The sequence below is a fragment of the Acomys minous genome (assembly GCF_964271855.1).
Source record: "Acomys minous genome assembly, chromosome: 12".
Taxonomy (NCBI): domain Eukaryota; kingdom Metazoa; phylum Chordata; class Mammalia; order Rodentia; family Muridae; genus Acomys; species Acomys minous.
In genome coordinates this window covers 52,934,672-52,957,521 of record NC_140493.1, presented here as the reverse complement: position 1 = coordinate 52,957,521, position 22,850 = coordinate 52,934,672, and the positions used below count along the sequence as shown (strand labels likewise).

The 22,850-nt window shown below is 48.8% G+C and overlaps 1 protein-coding gene across 1 annotated transcript in view; it reads left to right on the top strand.

Moving 5' to 3' along the window:
- Positions 1–22,850, top strand: part of TRAPPC9 (trafficking protein particle complex subunit 9) — a 445,876-nt gene that overhangs the window by 26,681 nt on the left and 396,345 nt on the right. Inside the window, exons 6-8 of the mRNA XM_084803051.1 lie at positions 1,602–1,723; positions 7,384–7,509; positions 19,811–20,027. Coding sequence (XP_084659177.1) covers positions 1,602–1,723; positions 7,384–7,509; positions 19,811–20,027 — 465 coding nt within the window. The remainder of the gene's footprint in view (positions 1–1,601; positions 1,724–7,383; positions 7,510–19,810; positions 20,028–22,850) is intronic.

Below are 22,850 nucleotides of genomic sequence, written 5' to 3'. Positions count from 1 at the left end.
TGTGGTTACTACGTATGAAATGTACCCTCCAGCCTTGTACTAAATGAAGCCGTCCACTCAGGGAAGCAGGGCAACTCATGTCTTCCTTCCTTACAAAAGGGAAAGTGTCTGGAGACTTTCCCCATCGTGTTTCTGGGCTAGAGAAGAGACGTGGCCCCCTGTGAACAATGAAAGCCTCTCTTTCCCCTTCCCCATGCATTTGTCTCCAACTCAATAAGACTCAGGAATTTTGTTAGGACCAATAAAACACTTCAGTAAGACCCCTGGTCATATATTAAATATTAATTCGTGCAGGACACATGACAGAAAAATAATAGGCACACACAGAGCTGGAGACACAGCGCTGTGGTCAGGGCCAGGCCTCAGGCCCAGCTTTAGAGGCAGTGGCTCCATCACCTTGAGAGCTGGGTGAGCCCTGGCTCCTCCAGGCTTTGCCCTACCTGCTGGAGCACCCAGCTCAGTGCTCCCCTGTAGGTGCTGGCTTCCCCTAGCTCAACAGCAGGTGCACTTGCCCCAGACATGAATGCATCCTCTTGAACTCCGCTCCTAGGCAATGCCTGGGTCTGCCAGTGCCCAAGTCTTTCGACTCTGGCCCTGGTGGATTTGAATCTAGTTCTTACAAAGGATGGATCTGAGGTATCTTTTTTCCTCCTACCTCCTCATGGCTCTCTGCTAAAGTTCTTTCCCTTTTTATCGGAAGAGGATTGTGTACAAGATGCCTTTTTCCTCTCTCCATTTTGTAGCGTCTCCTAGCTTCGCTTGTATCATCTCTCAACCATCTTTCCACATACCTAGCTGCTCATCATTCTTCTGTCTTGTTCCAAAACACGCACGAGGCGGTTTACAGACCTAGAGAGTGAAAGCATGCAGATGAGGCAACCGGCCTGGGTTAGAGAGCCTGGCTACCACGTGGTGCCTGGGGCGCCGTGCAGAGCGCATCCTGGCCCTGTGTGGTTAGAAACAGTCACCGAGCTGCCAGCCAGGAAGGGGGGTTTCGGGAGATGCCCTTGTCTGTGAGACAAACACGTGGCTTAGGAGTTCAGCCAGCAAGGCTTAAGCAGGTAGTTTGTGAGTGTTCTGTGACATCAAAGACTTCCATCTTAACTTCTCCCAGTTGGATTTCTCTCTGCAGTTACTTCTGTTCTGAAGATGGAGTCCTCCACAGCCCCCTCCCTGTGTGAGCTTGGTGGCAAGGGTTGGCCAGAAATAGAAAACGACAGCCATGGAGAGGCAGCTAGCACTTTCAAGTTATTTTCTTGGCCGCTATCCGGCTCAGGAAGTGGCTATGCATTTTCCCTTCTTTGAGGCCCCAGTGTGGTCCCTGGGTCCTGCTGGTCCACATGGTTCTTGTATGTAATACGTTTCATGGTCTTTAATGGAAAATCTTCACAGGGAGGGAAGCCCATCAGAGTTAGTTAACACTGCATGCGATGCTGCCACGGCGAGACCATTACAGCCAGCCGATAATCGGAAGACTTTGGATGGGGTTTAGGTTTCATCAGCATGCGCTTAGGTCTTAGCTCCTGCACACTCACTCCTCTTTAAAGAAATGAGGGACAAAGAGGGAAAAGCAAATAACTGTTTTTTTTCTCTGTCTGCAGGTGCCCTCACCACCAATGGCATAAATCCTGACACCAGCACTGAGATTGGACGGGCCAAGAACTGCCTCAGCCCCGAGGACATAATTGACAAATACAAAGAGGCCATTTCCTATTACAGCAAGGTGACGTGATGGCTTTGTGCAGTTTCTGTGTCTTTGTGTCTTTCTAATGAGAAAGTTCCCTGCTGTCATTATGTCGTGTTGCAGTTTCTTAGAAATAAAAATACAGTGTAGATTCTACCTCAGTGTTATGGATAGCATTCGGTTGTGAGTGTGTGTGCCATGAGGCACATATGGAAGTGATGCACATACGGAGGTCACGGGACACAGAGGCGGTGGTTCTCCCCTTCTACCGTGAAACCGTCTCATAAGCCCATTTTCTTTTTACTTCTTTATGTTAGTATTGTATCATTCTCTAGTATATAGTGCTAAATGCCTAAAATGTTTATTTTTCTGATTACAAACAGTATATATTTACTATTGGTAATTGTACTTCGGCTTTCTGGACTCCTGAAAATCAACGTGTCCTAGCTAGGGTTACTGTTGCTCTGATGAAACACCAGGACTGGCAGCAATTTGGGGAGGAAAGGGTTTATTTGACTTATCTTCCCATTTCACAGTTTGTCACTGAAGGAAGCCAGGATAGGAACTCAAAACAGGAGGCAGGAGCTGATGCCGAGGCCATGGGGGGTGCTGCTTACTGCCTTGCTCCTCATGGCTTGTTCAGCCTGCCTCCTTATAGAACCCAGGGCCACCAGCCCAGGGGTGGCACCACCCACCATGGGTGGGGTCCAACTTCAACAGTCACTAATTAAGAAAATACACTACAGGCTTGCCTACAGCCTGGTCTTACGGAAGTTTTTTTTTTTTTAACTTTTTTTTTTAAAGACTTTTTTTTTATTTATACAGTGGTTTACATGTATATCTGCAGGCCAGAAGAGGGCTTCAGGTTGTGTTATATAGATGGTTGTGAGCCAGCATGTGGTTGCTGGGAATTGAACTCAGGACCCTCTGGAGGAGCCGTCAGTGCCCTTAACCTCTGAGCCATCTCTGCAGCCCTGGAAGCTTTTTTTTTTTCTTCCAGTCTAGATTCCCTCCTCTCAGATGACTGTAGTTTGTGTCAGGTTGACATAAAACTAGCCAGCACGCAATGCCAGTGGTCATTTTATAAAAACGGAGAGCAGACTTGACTGCTTCTCCTCTGGCATGGTGTCTTTCCTCCGTGCTCTTAAGCCTCACACGTCAAGACTTTGAATGATGCGCAGCCCAGTCCATCCTGTGGATACAGCATTTTCCCACTTTTGGCTTACTTATTTTGAGGCAGGAGGGACTGAGCTTAGGCCCTTCACAAGCTAGGCAAGTGCTCTAACATTGAACTCCAGCCCAATCCTGATACTGTTTTAAAAGTTCAAAGATTGCTACTAAAATTTGAAAAAGAATTTCTCAAGCCACACAGAGGAGTACTACGAAGAGAACAAGACACAGCCCTGCTTTCTCCACCCTCCTCTCTAGGCTGATAACTTTGCTATCCATCACTCTTGACTTTAAAAAAAAAAAAAGATAAAAAAAAATTGGGTGGTGGTGGTGGTAGGGTGTGGTATGGTGCTCTGTGTGCATGCAGTACCAACGGTGACCAGAAGGTGGCATCAGACCCCCCTCAACTGGAGTTACAGATGGTTATGAGCCTCCATGGGGCTGCCTATGCGCTAACTACTGGACCACCACCTCTCCAGCCCCACTTCTTGACTTTTTTTTTTTTTTTTTGCCTGTGGGAGATGTATATTTTGTGTGTCTCAAGCCATATGTGCTCTGAAGTCTGCCATATTCAACTGGCAGTACCTTATGGATGGCAGGTGTCCTCTCACCGTGGCCCTGCAACTCTCCCAAGATTCCTGTGGTGAGGTTTTGTGAGATGAGACAGCTGGTCTGAGGGAACTGGTCATGGCAGCTCCTAGCCGACAGCGGCTCTCTTGGAATCACTGTGAATTGCCTACTGATGTTTACAGTTTCCCCCGCTTACACTGCTACAGAAAAATTGTGTTCTCTGGCTCTCATGTGGGTGTGCCGGAGGCTGGTTTTGTAGATGTCAATCACTGGACAGGACATGAATGCGATCAGGGGTTATCTGCAATGTATCTTAATTCCCTCTCTGACATAGAAAGATCTGGATTATTTATTTAAATGATCATGTGTGTGTGTGTGTGTGTGTGTATATATATATTCCCCCCCCCCTTTGGAGCATTAGGTGGGATGGAGACAGGGTTTCACTGTGTATCTCTGGCTATCTTGTACTCACTATGTAGACCAGGCTGGCCTTGAAGCCTACCTCTGCCTCCTTCATAAAATTACCTCTGTAAGCCAGGTGGTGGTGGCTCACACCTTTAATCCCAGCCTTTAATCTCGAACCTCTGTGAGTTCGAGGCCAGCCTGGTCTACAATGCTAGTCCAGGATAGCCAGGGCTACACAGAGAAACTCTGTCTCAAAAAAAAAAAAAATTAACCTTTGTAATTTATTGCTTCATGCAATGGCTGTAACTGAGTCTCTAGCTATCTGTTTTACTATAATTTATCAAATTCCTGTTTTATTTAAGCCTTTCTCACCCTCTCTTTTTTCCTTTGCCTTGAAGTTTTATCTGCTTGGCTTGGTACACATTTTAAAACTTTCTTTTTTTTTTTTTGAGACAGGGTTTCTCTGGGTAACCCTGGCTGTCCTTGAATTTGCTGTGTAGATGAGGCTGGTTTTCAATTCAGAGATCCGCCTGCCTCAGCCTCCCAAGTGCGTCACCAACACCTGACTACATTTTGAGTTTCTTACTTCTTCCTACTGATCTTCCTTTTTTCCTTTCTCCAGCACTGTGATGCTTTATCTATTGTGGGTTATTTAGTAACTGGTCGTATAAGTCTTTTTTGTTTGGTTGTTTGCTCGTATGGGGATGTGCTCATGCTGGGCACTCCACCAGGTGCCCCACCATTATGCCACCCAGCCAGCCTTGGTGCCCCACCACTGTGCTACCCAGCCTGCCTTGGTGCCCCACCACTGTGCCACCCAGCCTGCCTTGGTGCCCCACCACTGTGCCACCCAGCCTGCCTTGGTGCCCCACCACTGTGCCACCCAGCCTGCCTTGGTGCCCCACCACTGTGCCACCCAGCCTGCTTTGGTGCCCCACCATTGTGCCACCCAGCCTGCCTTGGTGCCCCACCACTGTGCCACCCAGCCAGCCTTGCAAAGCCTTCTTTCTGGTGGGATGATGGGTTGCTATTCTTTAGTAACTCTGAGATTCATTACTTAATCCAAAGTGAAGCTGTGGACTACATGATAAGCTTCATATTTTGGGAAGAAGATGTCCTCACAGCACTGCTTGCCTCTGTAGGAGGTCCCAGGGCCTCTAAGTTTCCATACTGGACTTATGGCTCCTCTGTATAGTGCTGTGATTTATTTTTCCCTTTATAGAATACAAACAATTTTGATATTTCTTTTTTTTTTTTAAAGATTTTATTTATTTTTTAAGTATACAGTGTTCTTGCCTGCATGCCCACCTGCCCGCCAGAAGAGGGCACCAGATCTCATTATAGATGGTTGTGAGCCACCATGTGGTTGCTGGGAATTGAACTCAGGACCTTTGGAGGAACAGGCAGTGTTCTTAACCTCTAAGCCATCTCTCCAGCCCTTGATATTTCTTTATATTCCAAACTATTGTATATCTCCTTGCTTATTTTACATATGGAATTTCTTGCCATGCCATTTACTTAAGCTGTTGGATAGAAATGTAGTATGCTTTAAAAAAAATTTTGTTTATTTAGTGCTTGTGTGTGTGTGTGTGTGCGCACACATCTGGAGACAAGAGTACAACGTGTGGTATTGATTTTTCTTTTCCATGCCCCACAGTCCCTGGGATTGAACTCAGGAACCCAGGTTTGTCAGTCTTTGTGACAAGTGTTTTTACTTGCTGAGCCATTTTGCTGGCTCCAGACTGACTTCTTATTGTTCATTTTAAAGCTAGCCGCTTAAAAATGAAATTAAACTCCCCCTTTAGAGCCCTTTCATGTCTATTATAGGAAAATACTCTCCAAGAACATCAAAAGGAATTGTTAACCCAGGTGTAGAAAGGTGGTGTAGTCCTAGGGAAATAGGGTTCCAACTGCACACACTTGAAAGCCACCCTCTTGCCATTGTGGGCACACTTGTGGCTCACCGGCTGGTAATGCCATCTCACCAGCCACGCCTCAGTGGCCACCTAGTGTGTCACCTGTGTCCCTGAACATCAGAACTTCACCTCTGGGGGAAAGACTGGTCTGCCATGGCACAACAGAGGGGTTAGGTGGCTCTGTCTCTACCATCCAGAGTAGGTAGCAAACAGCAGAGTGCAGACAGAACTCCCACCCCACCCCCCGCCCTCTCTAGCCATCTGACTCTGTGCAGGTCTGCAGGCTCACATCACCATTTTTTCATCTCTCCGCTGCATAGAGTGCCTAATCAAGGCCAATGATTTTTACATATATAAGTGGCCAGCACAGTGGCAGGCTCATTAGTACTGCTCAATAAAGCAGTGGTTATTGCCTCCTCTTTCTGGGCTCAGTATTCTGCATGGCATCTGGGCAGAGCCAGCTCCTCATAGGCATGGCAAGCAGACGGAAGGAGGAAGTCCGCGTCTTGCTCTCCTTGAGTAATGTTTTTATTCCTGTGCTTAGCTGAGCCCTCTCTGCTTTTCTCTCCTCTCTCACCTCCTCCCCCGAAGAACCTGAGCCACGGTTGATCCAGTACTCATTAAGGGGCGTCACCTGCAGACGGGCCTCTGTGAATGGCATCTTCCCGGACTCCTGATGGTCTCAGGATGGTCTGTGGTCTCAGGAGAGATGAGTTGGAGACCTGGTGGAACCTCAGACAGCCTGCAACCTTACATTTTTCTTTAGGCACAAGAAAATAGGCTGAGGTCACTTGTCTCCGTTAGTGTCACATGGAAGTACGTTGGCCGCCATCATCATCCTCAGTGCAGGGGCAGTAGGGTAGTAGTCTGGGAGAGCAGACCTCCATGAGTGTCCATCTGTCATCACTCGAGTCCTCTGTCTCATCCATGCTTCCCAGATCTGTTTTTCTTAGACCTATAGCTTGAGAATAATTCCTAAGGCGCTCCTGAGCCCGAACACTCTATTGCTGCATTTTGCTGCCCAGTCCCATTGTGTGTGGGTTGCTGCAGAGAGTGGACAGTGAGGACTGTCCATGGTGCTGGACCACTGAACTGTCTCCCTGTCCTAAAGGAGTTGTCCTTAGTCACTTTAGCCGTGACAGAGGAGACCCTGTTCTGTTCCGGTGCCTGTTGGTTGGTATAGGTGGTTCTGAGATAAGATCAGTGGCCCCGAACACAGACATTCCGGATGTCTCCTGCAAAAGGCAACAAATTCAAGCCGCAGGTGTGAGAACAGCATTTAGGTAAGAAAAATGCCAAAGCATCCATTCGTAATATGGGCTGAGCATCGCTCACTCAGAAACCGAAATCCCCAAACCCAAGCTCCTCTAAATGCTAATCATTTCTGGTCTCGAGGAACCTGCAGCCTGTCTGCCCCTGGAACACGCATCACGGTTGTATGATTTTAATCAACGCAAACACACTTAGATGGCCAAAGGCTTATTCCAACTTGTACCCATTAAGACAGACTCTCAGAAGTAGTCTGTCTTACTTTTCCCCCCTGAGAGTGCCAGGGGCCTTGTGTATGGGAAGTGCTGCTGGGGGTATCTGCTGTCCTTGCTGCTTGCTGACAGGGGGGTGGTCTCTTTATACCTACAGTATAAGAACGCCGGAGTGATCGAGCTGGAAGCCTGTGTCAAGGCCGTGCGTGTCCTGGCTATACAGAAGCGTGGCATGGAAGCTTCAGAGTTTCTTCAGAATGCTGTGTACATCAATCTCCGGCAGGTGAGTATGTGCCCGCCTCTGTGGCAGGTGGTTCAGGTCTCCTGGAATGTGTCACTTGTGTGACCCAGCTTGGAGCTTGTGTGGTATAATAAAAACGAAGGCGTCACTTCCCAAGAACCAAGTGCATGCGAGTCTTTGTATTGTCCAGCTTCTTCACTGTAGTTTTAAACTTCAAAATTCACCATCTTCTCCCAATTTTAAAAAAGTGTTATTTATTTATTTATTTAAAATTTTTATTTTACATACATTGGTATTTTGCCTGTATTTGTGAGAGTTGAATCCTTGGAACAGGAGCTATAGACAGTTGTGAGCTGTCATGTGGGTGCTGGGAATTGAACCTGGGTCCTCTGGAAGAGCAGTCAATACTCTTAACTCTTGAGCCATCTCTTTAGCCCCCCTCTTCTCCTGATTTTAATTTGGAATAATAACATTGGCTTCTTCCAGCTCTGCAACCTTGGCATGCTTTATGGCTCTTGCCTTTGTCAGTAGTGACATATTTGCCATCTGTAATGCTGAGCTGTTTAGTGTACAGAGCATGAGGTTTCTACAGCTCCTGTCACACAGCAGACACCTCACAAATGGTTAAATCTGAGCCTGAAGAGCATGCTGAGGATCGAACCCAGGGCCCCGTGTGTGCCAGGCTAGCACTCTTCCTTGGAGTGGCAGCCCCAGCCCGTGAGAAGCTGTTTAACAAGACAGCCATGAAAGCATCTGGTGGCAGAGTCACAGTGTCCCTGCCCAGCCTGGAGGCTGGGGAGGCTGTTAGCTGTGTGTAGCCAGGTGGAACTGATCTATAGGCAAGTCAAGGGAGACAGAGCTCCAGCAAGCATCAGCTGGCCCGTAGACACCCTGTTAGGGTAGACCTGGAGAGCAGGAGCCACTCTGCCGTCACTGAGTGGCAGCTTCATCAGGTAGGCAGGTGTTGAACAGCATATGAGTGATATACCTCAGAGGGGATCTAATCCTGAGTTGTCAGCATTAGTGACAAGCCCCTTTGCCTGATGAGCCATCTCGCCAGTCCCCGAAGCTATGGTGTTTAGGGATACTAAGCCTATAGTCTCTGTAGAGGACTGGAGGGTAGGATGCCCCAATGCCAGGCATACATAAACTTAGTGAAATGTGCATTGGCCGAGATGCTGGACAGTTAAGACCCACCAATGCCTGCCTCACAGGGAATGGACCTATGACTGAGGGAAAGAGACCACCAAAGTTGCTGAAGAGCAGAGGTGGGGTGCTAGCGCCTCACTGGCATGGATCATGGAGGGCCAGCGGGGGCCAAGCTGATGTAAGTTTGCCAGGGGACAGTGAGGTTAACACACAGGCCAATGGTACTTCTAGGGCAAGAGGTGGAGCCCTGACATAAGCCATGCTTCCAAGGGAGGAGTGGTGGGCTCGTCAGCTAGACTGGGAAGGGTTCACGGAAGCCTAAACATTTGTTGTAGCGAGGAGGCTGGGTTTGGATGAGACGGCCCTGTGTCTCTCCACGGGTCTGCAGTGGGCTAGTGCTGTTGTCATCAGGCCTAGGGGTTTTAGGAGACAGCTTTGAAACACAGAAGAGGCTCCAAGCAGATCTGGAAGATCTGGTGGGCTTAGTTGGTGCTGGAGGACGGGGTGGTTGCCAGGCATCCAGGCCCTGCTTTGCCTTTGTAGACCTGCGGGCCCTCCCTTTTTGCAGTTACAGAAGTCACTGTTTGCAGATTAAAGGTAGGGCGTTTGGACTTGAACGCAGAACTGTTTGCACAGCTCGGCATGTTAGTTTGGAGCACTTCTGCTATTGCATTGCTCCGCCTCAGGCAAACACTAGAGGGCAGCAGTGCTCCGTGGCAAATATGGCCCTGCGGCACAGGGCGGTTGCCAGCCCTTAGTATTCTGCCCAAAGAGGAAGGCCCTTTGCTGTAGTTGACTCATCCTGATGTTTGTCTGCCGGTTGAGAAGGCAGCAAAATAATGAGTTCTGGCGGGATTGTATAATCACAGTCAGAGGAAGGGCTTGTAGTTTTTCTGACATAGAACAAGCTTTTGGTTCTTAATCCAGCGTGTTCCATTGTGGAAGCCGATGGCAAGGAGTGACTTTGGCAAATGGTAGACATTTTGGAAGCAATGGAGATGTGACTAGTGCAAGTCCATCTGTCCTTAAGAGTCCCTGCATTAGCTGGTGGCGCACGCCTTTAATCCTAGCACGCGGGAGGCAGAGGCAGGGGAATCTCTGAATTCAAGGCCAGTTTGGTCTACAGAGTGAGTTCCAGGACAGTCAGAGACTATGCAGAGAAGCCCTGTCTTGAAAAAACAAAAACAAAGCCAAAACAAAACAAAACAAAAACAACCTCTCCCCCAAAACCTCCGCCTGGACTTCAAGACCGGTGAATAATACACTGGGCTTCAGCGATGTGCTACAAAATAGACGCTGAATCCCTTCTCCCATGTGCAGGCACAGGGTGACCTGCACGTGTTGGCTGGTTTAGGTGAGTAGTTTGTGGTAATTATCTGGCACTCCCAAATGACAGCAAATAGCTGACTGTGTACGGGTCTGTGTGCTGGCCGTGAAGGTTTCACAAACAAATGACAGGCTTGGTATAACAGAGTCGCAACAGAGGGGCTGGGACTTCAGCCCCAAGACCCAGGTTCAGTCATCATTACCTCTGTGTGTGACTAGCTTGTTGTCTGTGGGAAGCCAGAGGCCTCCTTTCTCCTTGTAAGTTGCAAATGCGGCAGCAATGCACACTTAGTGCTACGCTCCGGCCGGGTACACCAGAGTGGTCAGGGGTCTGCACGCCTCGCTGGCGTCCATTCAGAGACTTCCTGAAGTATGAGCCTCTCTGTTTGTTGAGATTCTATGGTCTAAGTGTAGCCAGCTATATCCACAGAGGGAGCTTAGAAAAAGGAACAGTATTACAGGCACCAAATGAGATGAAGGCTTAGAGGCGAGGGGTCTCTGGGAGCTGTGCTCATGCACCCTTCCTGCCTTTTCCCTTCCCTTTTGGGTGGCAAGAGGCAGGCTAGGTGTAGCATGGCTGGCTGGCTGGCTGGCTGGCTGGCTGCTTGCCTGCTCTTGAAGTCTAGTGAGCTGCAGACAGTCGTGATCCATGCTGGCCGAGGCTGAGGAATAGCGGGGGAACCAGTTGATAGACTTGGAGGCAAACAATTTCCACGTGAGTCATTTCTACAGAAAAAAAAAAAAAAAAAGAACACGCTCTCCCTGGATGCCTTCTGGGGGCTGCTCGGGAGGCATGCATGCCAGCAACATAAGCAGTGCTGCAACGTAGAAAAAGGCGCAGCGAAGGAGGACGCACAGGCTGCGATGGCTGCTCCCCAAGCAGCTGGCTTGCAGGGCTTGCAGCTGCTCTAGCTGGTGCTATCTAGGTACCAGCAGAGTGGGGACAGCTCCCTGACCGCTGGCAGCCCGTTTTAAAGACGGGGGAAACTGACAAAGAGGCCCAGCCCCCATCTCACAAAGCCCCCTATTGTTATTTAAACCCTCCTCGCTGTGATACCAAAGCCCAGCCGTGCTATGATCCTCCCCTACCTCCCCCCCCCCCCAACAGAGCAAGGAACTGGATACATTTTTGTTTTGAACCTAAACGGTAGGCGGCCATAAGGGAAAGTGCTAGTAAGGAAGGGTCTGGAAAACCAGAGCAGCATCTGAGGGTCTCACCGAGGCGTCCTCCTTGACCTCTTCACATCGTAAAGTTCTGAGATGATTGGGTGCCCTTTAATACCATTTTCCTTTATGAGGCTTTTGAGGAGACTTTCAACCTCTTTGTCTCTGGTTAATTTTCTTTCCAAAGCCATTCAGATTTTATGCAGGCTACTCCGTTCAGATGCATGAGCGGCCTCTTTGCATTTCTTTTTTTTGATGGGTTTCCTTAATGAAGCTGTTGCTAAGGAAACAGCTGGTAGGCACAGGAGTGATTGCATCCCGAGTACTTCAGTCTGTTTGAGCTTAAAGTCAGGTGGGTGGGAGAGTGGGGAAGGAAGGCTGTCAGAGCAAGGAGGAAGTATGAGACTGGGGCTGAGGTAATGCTGTGACAGGTGAGGCTGGGGCTGAGGTAATGCTGTGACAGGGCTGCTCTTCCAAGGGAAGAAAGACTAGAGAGGAAAAAGGAGAGAGAGAACTGAGAAATCTCTGGTCTAACAAGGTTCTGGGATGTAACTTGCCCAGCAGTCCTCAGGAGAGTGAAGTCTGTGAGGCTAGTCAGAGCAGCCAGTCTCTCCGGGGCGAGAGGCAGGGCTGCAGAGATAACCAGGTCTTGGGGGCCAGCCGTGCTCCACCCCCAGCCTTGGACAAGGCACTGGCTATTTTTTTTTAAAGATTTTATTTATTTATTTTATTTCTATGAGTGCCCTGTCTGCATGTACACCTGCACACCAGGAGAGAGCATCAGACCCTAGTATAGATGGGTATGAGCCATCAAGTGGTTGCTGGGAATTGAACTCAGGACCTCTGGAAGAGCAGACAGTGCACTTAACCACCGAGCCGTCTCTCCAGCCCTCCAGCCCAGCACTGGCTATTGAGCTGTGTTTCAGATCTCTACTATAGCCAGAATTGGTAAAAAGAAGGAAGTAATTAGTATCAGATGAAAAGCTAGAGACTTCTGTGCCCTGCAGGTGGCTGTAGTTTTTAACACGGGATGAGAAGGACACCTGAGAATTCCTCTTTAGGGATGTGCAAGTCACTGTGGTCTCAGAGGCTTAGGGAGTCTTGTGTTCCCCTCTCTGCTTTAGGAGTTAGGAACCTTGGTGCGAATCCACAGACACCTCTGATGATTACACCCTCCTCATGGCGGGCGCTTCCTTTGGTTTCACTTAACTATAATCTCATTTTCTCTTCATCTTGATTTTTTTTCTTGTTTTTGTTTTTTGAGACAAGATTTCTCTGTGTAGCCTTGGCTCTCTTGGACTCGCTTTGTAGACCAGGCTGGCCTCGAACTCACAGACATCCACCTGCCTGTGCTGGGATTAAAGGCGTGTGCCACCATGCCCAGCTTTCACCTTGATTTTTTTTTTTTTTTAAATCTTTTGGTTGTTACTGCTCTTAAATCGTGTGTGTTTAAAAAACGATTTTAGATTCTTTTTTAAAACAAGGCAGATTGTAAACAAACACAGAAACAGAGTGTCGCAGACACACTGCTTCTAGAGGATCCAGCGTGTTCACCTGAGGAGGTTAAAGCTGAGTTGACTGCTAACATTGTGTTTTCAATAGGAGAGTTTGGTAATACACACAGACTCTGAAGGAGGCGCGGGGGCTTATTCATCTCTCCCGTCACTGTGCAGGCACAGTGCTTGTCAGAGACCAGACACTTATTAATCTCTGACGCATGATTCATCCTGCTGCTCTCTCGAGCGAGCGAGCGTTGGCACCGCCCGGAGCGATGACAGCAGCGACCGCTGGTAGAGACACAAGGCACCCTAAGAAGAGCTTTCCAGCCTTTCTGCATTTAACACTTCAAGGCCCTCCTGTGAGGAGGGGTTCCCCCCCCCATATTTGTTATGCACAGCCGACTTAGTTTTTTATCTGGGAGAGCTTCAAGGCTTCTGGAAGTTTGCTAGAGCAGGGACAGCCAACGCTTGGAGGATGGTGCCTGCCCTCGTCCTACTTGCTTGCCTAGCATGTGTTTGCAAGTTTGCCCCTGTCATAGTGGAAGTCTGTACTTGGTTCCTTTCTGAGGCCAGATATTGGCCACTGTGCCTACAGGTTTGGCTTTTCTTTTCATGCTCCAGCGGATGGCAGAGCATTTCTAACTGTTGAAAAAAAAATGATACCATGAGCATTCAAGTGCAGGTTTTGTGGACATACACTTGGGCCATAGACCACGCTGTAGCTTTTTGAGGTACTGTCACACTGCGGTAGACTGCTACCAGCAGGATCTGAGGACTCCTTTTCTCCCACCTCTCCCTCGCCTCCTGTTCAGATGCGTCTCTTGGCTGCAGCTCCCTCTGTGGGATGGGGGTGATATCTGCCTCTGGTTTCCATCTGCGTTTCCCTCAGGCCCAATGCCATTGAATGTCTTCTCCTGTGCTTACTGGCCGTTCCCACGTTTCTATTACAGTCTTTTCCAGTTTTTGTTTTTGTTTTTGTTTTTATCTATTTCTGGAGCCAGGGATTGGGCTCAGAGTTGCATGCACACCGAATACAACCTGTACCACCCAGACTGTACGTACATCCTTTGCCGACCCCTCCTTTTGTTGTACGGGTGTAGGAGCTCTTAGTGTGGTCAGGACGGTGCTTCCTTGTCAGGGTGCTGCTCTGCAGGGATGTGCTGCATTTTCCCGTTGTCATTTTTCTTTTGAGAGACAACACGCTTACTCCGTTGCTCAGGCTGGCCTTAACCTCCTGGGCTCATGTCATCTTCACACTTTGTCCTTCAGGTGACTGAGGCCCCTGAGTGTCCACCACTGCGGCTGTTGCCCATTCTTGATATCTTTCAGGGCCATGCGTTGCTGCTTTTGATCAAGTCCAGTTTCCCTGTGTCTTAACTCACTGCATATGCTTTTGGTGTGTGGTTCAGGAGAAATCACTGAGCCAAAAGCTCCACCATTTGTTTTTGACAGGATGTTTCTATATAGCCCAGGCTGGCCTGGTACTTGCTATGTAGGCCAGGCTAGCCTCAGGCTCTGGGCAGTCCTTGTGCTGTAGCCTCCCAGTTGCCGGGGTTACAAGCATGGGCCACCATGCTTGACTTTTTATGGTAACTTCTTTTTGTGTTGGAAGTTTGTCTTTTTTGAGATTTTTTTCTGGCTGTTCTGGGTCTCTTGCATTTCCATGTGAAGTTTAGAATAAGCCTGTCGGTGTTTTTGAAGAAGCCAGCGAGGATTTGGGCACTGATATCATTGACTCTGTAACTGAATTTGGGGAGTTTGGCCATTGTAACCCTTACAGCCATACCTGCCTGAACCACAGCAACCCGCAGGCTGTGGGCAGCAGGGCGGAGAGTTCAGGGCCAATCTGGCTCCACAGTGAGGTCCAGACTAGCCTAGGCTACATAACGAGACCCTGTCTCTGTCTCAGCCTCCCCAAACTCCATAAAGAGCAAAACAAACAATATTGCCTTTCACTCTGTGAATCTAGAATGTTCTGAAGAGCCAAAAAAAAAAAAAATAAAAAAATAAAAAATAAATAAAAAATCATCCCTAGTCTTTGTCTTCTCTTCCTCTCTCCCTCCCCCAATCTTTCTTTTCTCTTTTTCCCTTCCTTCCTTCTCTCCCTCCCTCTCTCCCTCCCTCCCTCCCCCTTCCCAGCACTGGGATTGAAGGCTAGGTAGGATTCACACACATCAGGCCAGAGCTCCACCCAGGGGCACCAGTCTCAGCCCCAGAAAACCATTTCGTAGCCGCCTCCCCCGACTTACTATTACAATTTTCAGTTTTATTTTTAGCTTTTGATTTTCTTTTACTTGTGTTTGTATTTTGCTTTGGCCACTTACCATTTTATCTCATTGCCTGGGTTAGACAAGCTAGGTCTTCTAGGAATTTCCAGTGTCATTAGGGTAGACAGTAGATTGTCTTTCCATTTTCTGACTTCACCCCTTTCTTAATTTTTGGTGTCCTTTCATGGTTCTTTTCTATTTGGAGCTGTAACTTTAAAAAGAAAATTCATGATGACTTCAGTCCAGTAAAGAATGCTTTGTAAAACAGGCAGAATTTGAAAAGTGGTTGGTCTAGCCTTTTATTTTCAAATGTATATAAATGAAAACTTAATTTTCCAAACTAAATTAAGTGTTTTGCAGGGGACATCTGTTCATGCTGCCCACGTTGGTCTCTGACCCTGGTACTCAAATGACTCTCTGTTCTAGCCTTCAGGCACCTTCCTGGGCCTGTGTGTGTGCAAGTGCCACTATGCACACAGTATATATTGAATATCTAATCTTTCTGTATGATAGCTGCAGATATTGTGCAGAGAACAGAGTGTGTCTGTGTCTTATATATTGGAGAGTGTCTGGACTAGTTGCGTCCTTCCTGCCTTGTCCATGTCAGTATCAGGTGCCTTCTAGGCTATTCCACAGCCCCTTCCCGTTATGCCTTGGTCTTTAGAGCTCTCTGGGTTCCTGTGGTTTTGAAGGTTGATGGAGGCCAAGGTGTTTTCCTTAGCATTTCTGACTGACTCATCTAGTTATAACCAGTGATCTTAAAAGTCTTTATCCACAGGGGCTGGAGAGATGGCTTAGATGTTAGGAGCAGAGGAGCACTTGCTGCTCTCGCATAGTGTGAGAGTTCAGCTCCCAGCTACCATGTCTGGTGTGTTATGACCTCCTGTGGTTCCAATTCTGGAACGTCTTAGGATCTTACACTTTCTTCTGGGCTCCATGGGCACCTGTATTCATGTGTATGTGTGAATATGCGTATACACACACACACACACACACACACACACACACACTTAAAAAAAACCCCAAAACCCTGTAGTTGTCTCTGCTGACAGTTGGGTTCCCCAGTGTTTTGAACACCCACTGAGGGCTTTAGGCCTTTCCTAAATGTTCACATTATTTCACTTAGTCTTTCCGGCCACCAAAAAAGTAGACAGTCTTCGCTTTCTCTGAGAGGCAAATTGGCAGACCTGGCGACGATGGACTGTGGCTCGGACCTCCTGGCCACACTGTGCTGCTGCTGTCTAACCTGCCTTGCCAGAACGGTCCAACACCACCCCTGCTTTCCTCCTGCTGTTAGAGCAGAGTGGGCCTCAGCCTCCTTCCCTGTCAGAAGTAGAGTGGTGAGCTGATAGCAGGATGACCCGCCTATGACTAAGGCTCTCATCTCAGTGTCTTCGAGATGCTTCTGCCGGCAATTTGCATAAACATCTGGGCCCTGGACTCAGAGGTCGTGACTACTGCAGCCTGCTGAAAAATTAGAACAAAGATGTGCTGATTAATACCCCTCACAGAATGAGAGGTCAGGAATAAGTGTGGGGACTCGATTGCATCCCATTTTGCCTGGGACCATTTTGCCCTCCCTCAGATCCTCAGTTCTGTGACGTGCGTTAACCGGAAGCTTCCCAGCCCGGGGCAGCATGGTGCTGGAAAACAGTTATGCCCAGGCTTTCTTCACAAGGGAGCTTCTCTAGAGTCCGAAGTAATTTCAGTTTCACCTGTGGGGAATGTTCCTCATTTGCTGTCATGTCGCATCCATGTGGTAGGAAGACTAGATTATTAGCCCGTTACAGCCTTCTATCTGTGACAGGTCCCATGGTAACCATGGAGGACCGGGGGGCAAAGGGTTTGGGCCCTCTATTTGCTGTCACTTGTATTTGGCCATAAGGGACCCAGCTGAGGCCACCATTACCAACATCTGTTGTCATGTTTAGCATGTAAGATGTCCAGGTGAGAGTCTAGAGGTCTCCCAGAACAAGATGGAAGCAGTCAATATGCTTGCCTCCGCTTTACCATCCTCCTTGTCTCCTGCCATGGCCGACACTGGCGCAAGGCTGTATCCTGTGCAGGTTTGAGTGTTCATGTATCATAGGCCTGATCGCTTCTAGAGACCTAAGGTTTCTCAGATCAAGGGCACAGGGAACACTAGCCAACAGAAAAAGAATTGATAACGTGAGCTCTGTCACGCGAACTGTGCCTGCGTGTCGGAGCATTCTCTCAGAAAGAAAACACATTGGCATCAAACCGGGAGAAAACATGGATGACTAAGGACTTAGGTCTGGAACCTGAAGAATGAGCCCAGTTCCACAGCAAGACGAACTATCTAATTTAAAAAAACAAAAAAACAAAAAACAAAACTGCCAGAATCTTTGAATAAGTACCACACAAAAAAGGGATGCAAGCTTGGCTAGTAATCAGAGGGAAGGGTACTCAGTGCCTGGTTGTCAGGGGAACGCAAAGTAGCCGCAGCAGAATGGCAAAGCCACAAGCCCCTAACATCGGACATCCGGGAGAGCATGATGCAGCGTGGTCCTGGTGTGACATCCCTGGGATGGGGAAGTGATGCTGCCATTCCAGGAGAGCGTGGCTGTCCCAGGGCAGGGGTGAAGCTCTGTATGACTCTGGGGGTGGAGGGGGGGGGGTGGGCGGGTGGCTAGAGATTATGTATGAGAACATATCATTAGGATAGCTTCTAGGAGATGTGTGTAGCTGGGGAGCCCTGTACCCCAGAACCTCTGCATTCGCCCAGTACTTTCAGACCCTTGTCTGAAATATTGATCATTTATACAGAACTCATTTTGTTTCTTTGCTTTCCTGCTTACTGGAGTCTTCCCTGTGGGTTTTACGCTGGGGATCTGCCTGTTGTGAGTGCTCAGGCCCCAAGGAGGGGGCCCTTGCTTCCTGCATTCCTTGGGGTCTCCCCATGAGTGTAGTGGGTGCCAGCAAGTGAAGAAACATGGGGACGGCCTTGCTTTCTCTGCGTGGGTGTGGCTGGGACTGCCACGGAGACCTGGGCTGACTGCAAGGCATCTGGGATGTGTTTGTGTGCTGCAGGGCTCCTGAGCGGCTCACACATGGCTGTCTCTGGTCCACCAGGCGGCTACAGCAAAATAACTGCAGGCCTGAGGGGTAGAGCAGAAGCAGATAGCTCTGGGGTCTGGGGTCTGGTGAGGGGCGCAGTGGGTGCACAGGTGCCTTGTCCCCCGGGGCAGGCCTCATCTGTAAGGGCCTCAGTTCCATTCATAAAGACTTCTGAGCTGCTCATCTCTTAGAGGGCCGAGGACCACGGATATTCAGTCTGCTGCAGCGTGATGCCTCTTGAGCTGTGATTCAAGGATGCTAGTGTGTGGCAGGAGAGTTTAGGGAAGGCAGAGGAAACCCTACGGAGACCCTTTGGTGTACCTTCTGGGTTGTGTACTAAGTACCCAGGCAAATCTCAGCTGTACTACCTGTGTCCTCTTCCTCTGTGGCTTGGCAAGGTCGCCCTGCCAGGGGAACATGATCAATGTGTGTGTGTGAGGGGAATGGGACTTGATAGGCTGAGGTCAGATGTTAGGGGGGCAGTGCTCCCCTTTCTGAGGACTAGATTAGGGAGGGAGAGGGCGTGGGGGGGCAGAGAGTGGGATCAGGAGATGACAAGAGAGGGGACTACAATCAGGATGTAAAGTGAACAAGTTAAAAAAAAAAGGTATCCGGGCAAGACTGAGGCCTGGGATATCAGGAAGAGGGTTACAGAGGGCTGGGCAGCAGGGCTTTCTCATATGGCTTTGTTAGCACAGAAATATCTAGAGACTCATTGTCAGGGCCATGGCTAAATGGGAACCACTTCCCAAGAGAGCAGTGCGGATTAGGTAGTTTTTCTCCACAGAGCCCTGACCTGTGTGGCTTTTGGGGTTTCTCAGTGCCTGTCAGAGCTTCAGGCCTCCCTGTGTTGTGTGCCAAAACCTTTTTCTGGGTAGACACAACATCCATCTACTCACCTACAATAGGAAACTGTCAAAAGACCAGATACCACCGAAGTCCAACTTGGTGAATGAGTGAGTTTTATTGGGGGTAACTTACAGGAATATGGCTGAGGGGTTACTTTCAGGAGCAGCAATGACTCAATGGCAGCTGCATCACCAAAGCCCCCCCCCCCCAGCATGGTAGCAGCTCACAAAAGCCCTGCACAGCCTGCTTGTAGCTTAGTAGGTTGGAGAGTGCTTTCCAAGTGACTCAGTTGGCTTAAATCTCTTGCCGGCAGGGCAGCGGGGCTGGTTGAGTCTTCTTTGCAGCTTGTCTCATCTGAGGGTGTTTATTCTGGCAGGGAGGGGCCTCGTGAATCTGGTCAGTTTCAGGGACTTCCTGGAGCTATTTAGAGTTGCTTACCTTAAAGCTTTCCGGAAGCATGGAGTTGAAACTGCTGTACCACAGATTGTCTACAGCGGAGTAGGTCAAGTTCTGGAATGCAAGACTGTAGTGGGTGCTTATCTGCCAGAGTTGTTACTGCCCCATTACCATTGGGAGGATCTGCTAGGCCTTGCCTGAAAGAAATATGCTATGAGCCGGGAAGCCTCAAGTCTAAGTTAGGTGGTATGGTCATCATCTTCCAGTCATGTGGCTGCACATGTTATGTTCTAAGAGGCTGAGCAAAGTCCCTTCCCTAGTCCTCTTGTCATGATGGATTCCTGTTCCTTTCTGCGAAGGGTGTCTCATGTGTTGTGTGCTGACCCCCTCTGCCAGAGAATCTGGACTTCTCAGCAAAAAAGTTGGATGTGCTTGGAGCCAACGCCCATGAAAGGTCTTGGGGTGTTCACAGGTGTTCCCCCAGAGCCTCAGGATTGTTGCGTCACAGTGTCCAGGCCCTCTCTCTTCTCCTGTATGGGAAGAGGTTCCGGGTACATTCGTGTTTTTCCTTTGGAGGTTTCTTCAAAAGCTTCTTGCTCTCCCTCTCTGCTCCAGCTTTCTGAAGAGGAGAAAATCCAGCGCTACAGCATCCTGTCTGAACTCTACGAGCTGATTGGCTTCCACCGCAAGTCGGCGTTCTTCAAGCGAGTGGCTGCCATGCAGTGCGTGGCCCCAAGCATCGCAGAGCCTGGCTGGAGGGCCTGTTACAAGCTCCTTTTGGAGACGCTGCCTGGCTACAGTCTGTCGCTGGACCCCAAGGACTTCAACAAAGGTACCCATGATGACCTGGGGCTGAGGCAGAAGTTGCTTTATTTCCATTCACCTTGTGCACTTGAGCATCTGCTGAGGGTTGCAGGCTGTGGGGGAGACCTGTGGTTCAAAGATGGCCAAATCCTGCCCCCCACAGCCATTCATAACAGCGGTGTCGTGACAGGAAGTCCTGGGGCCCACCTTGTGATTCTTGTTCTTGAGGCTTTGTTAGTGAAGGTCTGAAACTGTCCTTGAAGCCATCATAATGCTTTGCATTCCTAATTTTTTTTACGTACCTTATGAAATTTTGTTAGCAAAAATCCATGTACCTTTGCAAAATAAATATACTTGGATGCATGTGTATACACATAGCTATGCATTTGTGGCCGATTCTGATTCCATAATAGTACTAAGTATTAAATTATAAAAGTCTAATAACTATAGACAAATACAAGGCTCAATTTAGTCTAAGTCTAATTAGTCAGAGACACATTCCTTCATTAGATGGGGACCCAGCACTAGAGATGGTATGGGCTTTCAATTGGAGAGAACTGACTTCGCCCTGTGTTCTCTCGCCAGGGTGCAGAGCACTCCCCCCCTCTCAATCACACATCACGTTCCTCTCTTTTCACCTGAGTAGCACTCAGATGTCACCCTTCCCAAGCAGAGCTTCACATGGACACCTCCACCCCCAGCAGAGCAGATTCTTTAGACGGGAGGCACTTGGCCGAGCAGAGGGGCACACTGTTCTGGGAAGGGCAAGGTGGTAAGCCTTTAAGGCCTTGCGGGCCACAGCCTCTGTCGTCTGGCGTCATGTGACAGCAGCATGTGGACACGTAAGTCAGTAGGACCTCATGGGTGAGTGTTGATGTTAGGAGTAGGTAGAGAGGCCTCTTCGTGGAAGCCCAGCCCTCGAGGGGGCCAAAGTGGAAGGATGGGCATACATTTGAGGCCAGTTGGGGACAAAGAGTGAGATCCTGTGTCAAAACAAACAAAACAGTCCATACTTGAGTCCTCCCTGCCCCCTGTCTCCCCTCCCCCCCACCCCCAAATAAAGAATAGATAGTGGGTAGGCCATGCTCAACGCTTGCTGCACCTGGCCAAAACCCTTGGCACAGCACACACTGAGAGCTAATAACTTTGAGAGCACAGCCCCTCCTGTCTTTGAGACAAGCGCAGACAAGAGTTTTATCCCTTGTGGCTGTCCTAGGAAAAGGAGCAGATTAGGCATCCAGTGGTTCCAAGTCCATTTTCTGGTAACTGGAAATGGGCTTTAGGTTTAAATAGAGGAGGGAGTGGGGCCACAGGTCTGTATCATTGAGCAGCCCTGGCTTAGGTGTGGCTGGACCCATCCTTGTCCCTGTACAGTCCCTCAGGGTGGTGTCAAAATGTCTTTATTGTTGAGCGGAGAAGGTGGTTCCCAGGAGGTAAGCTGCATTCCAGGGTTGGAGTAGGAAAGAGGCTGTGGCTAGGCAGGACCAGGGGGCTCTTCAGAGTGGTAAAGAGAGGCCAGGAGGCTGGTGCCAGGACCTGCTCAGGAGAGACTGGCCTGGGTGAGGGGTTGCTTGGTGGATAGGTAGGACACGGTGCTCAGAGGTATAGCAGGCTTATGGAGGGAGGGGTTGCCCCCACCCCAGCTGTCCTAGTTCCTGCAAGGTCCCATGGGATCAGAGCAACGCTGAAATTCTCTTCCATTCATGTGACCTGCTGGTATTGTCCTTCTTTGTTAGATTCACAGAGCCTCTAGTCTCTCTCATGACCTTGCTAGCCCCACTAGCATCCTGCATCCTGTATCCCTGCTGAGGGGTATTTAAAAGGGGGAAAAAAAAATCAAACGCGGACCTTGACATTTGTCTGTGTTCAGAACCATCAGTGACTGTGATTCACTCTAGACAGTGTCTTTTAGTTATTTAATGTTTTTGAGACAAGGTCTCATGATGTAACTCAGGCTGACCTTGAACTCACTAGCCTAGGGTGGCCTAGAACTTCAATTCTTAATCCACTACACTATTGTGTGGTGTCACTTTGAACTGCTTTTTGTCCTTGACTTTAATTTTTTTTTGTTTTTGTTTTTTTTGTTTTTTGAGACAATGTTTCTCTGTGTAATAGTCCTGGCTGACCTGGACTCACTTTATAGACCAGGCTGGCCTTGAACTCACAAAGATCTGCCTGCCTCTGCTTCCCCGAGTTCTGGGATTAAAATATATGTTTTTGGGACTGGAGAGATGGCTTAGCAGTTAAGAGCACTGTCTGCTCTTCCAGAAGTCCTGAGTTCAATTCCCAGCAACCACATGGTGGCTCACAACCATCTCTACTGGAATCTGATGCCCTCTTCTGGCCTGCAGGTATACAGGAAGATAGAGCACTCATATACATAAAAATAAGTAAATATTTAAAAATATTTTTTGAGGTGGACGTGGTGGCGCACACCTTTAATCCCAGCACTCGGGAGGTAGAGGCAGGTGGATTGATATGAGTTCAAGGCCAGCCTGGTCTACAAAGTGAGTCCAGGACAGCCAAGGCTACATAGAGAAACCCTGTCTTGAAAAAACAAAACTATATATATATATATATTTGATTAATTTATTTGTTATGTGCATGTTAGCACTGTGGTGTGCATGTGGGGGCATCAGACTTCATGGCAGATGCTTTCCTTGTCGAGCCATCTTGCTGGCTCCTGTCCCTTGGTTTTCATCTTAGCTGCTAGGATTGTGTGTAAGGGGTGAAGAGGAGGATTTGGGACTCTTTCCAGAAGGTTATAGGCTCAGTAGAGATTTCATGGCTCCTGCTACTGGAACAAAGGAAGCTTCTAGAATGGTACCTACTCACTGTATGTTCTGGAAGA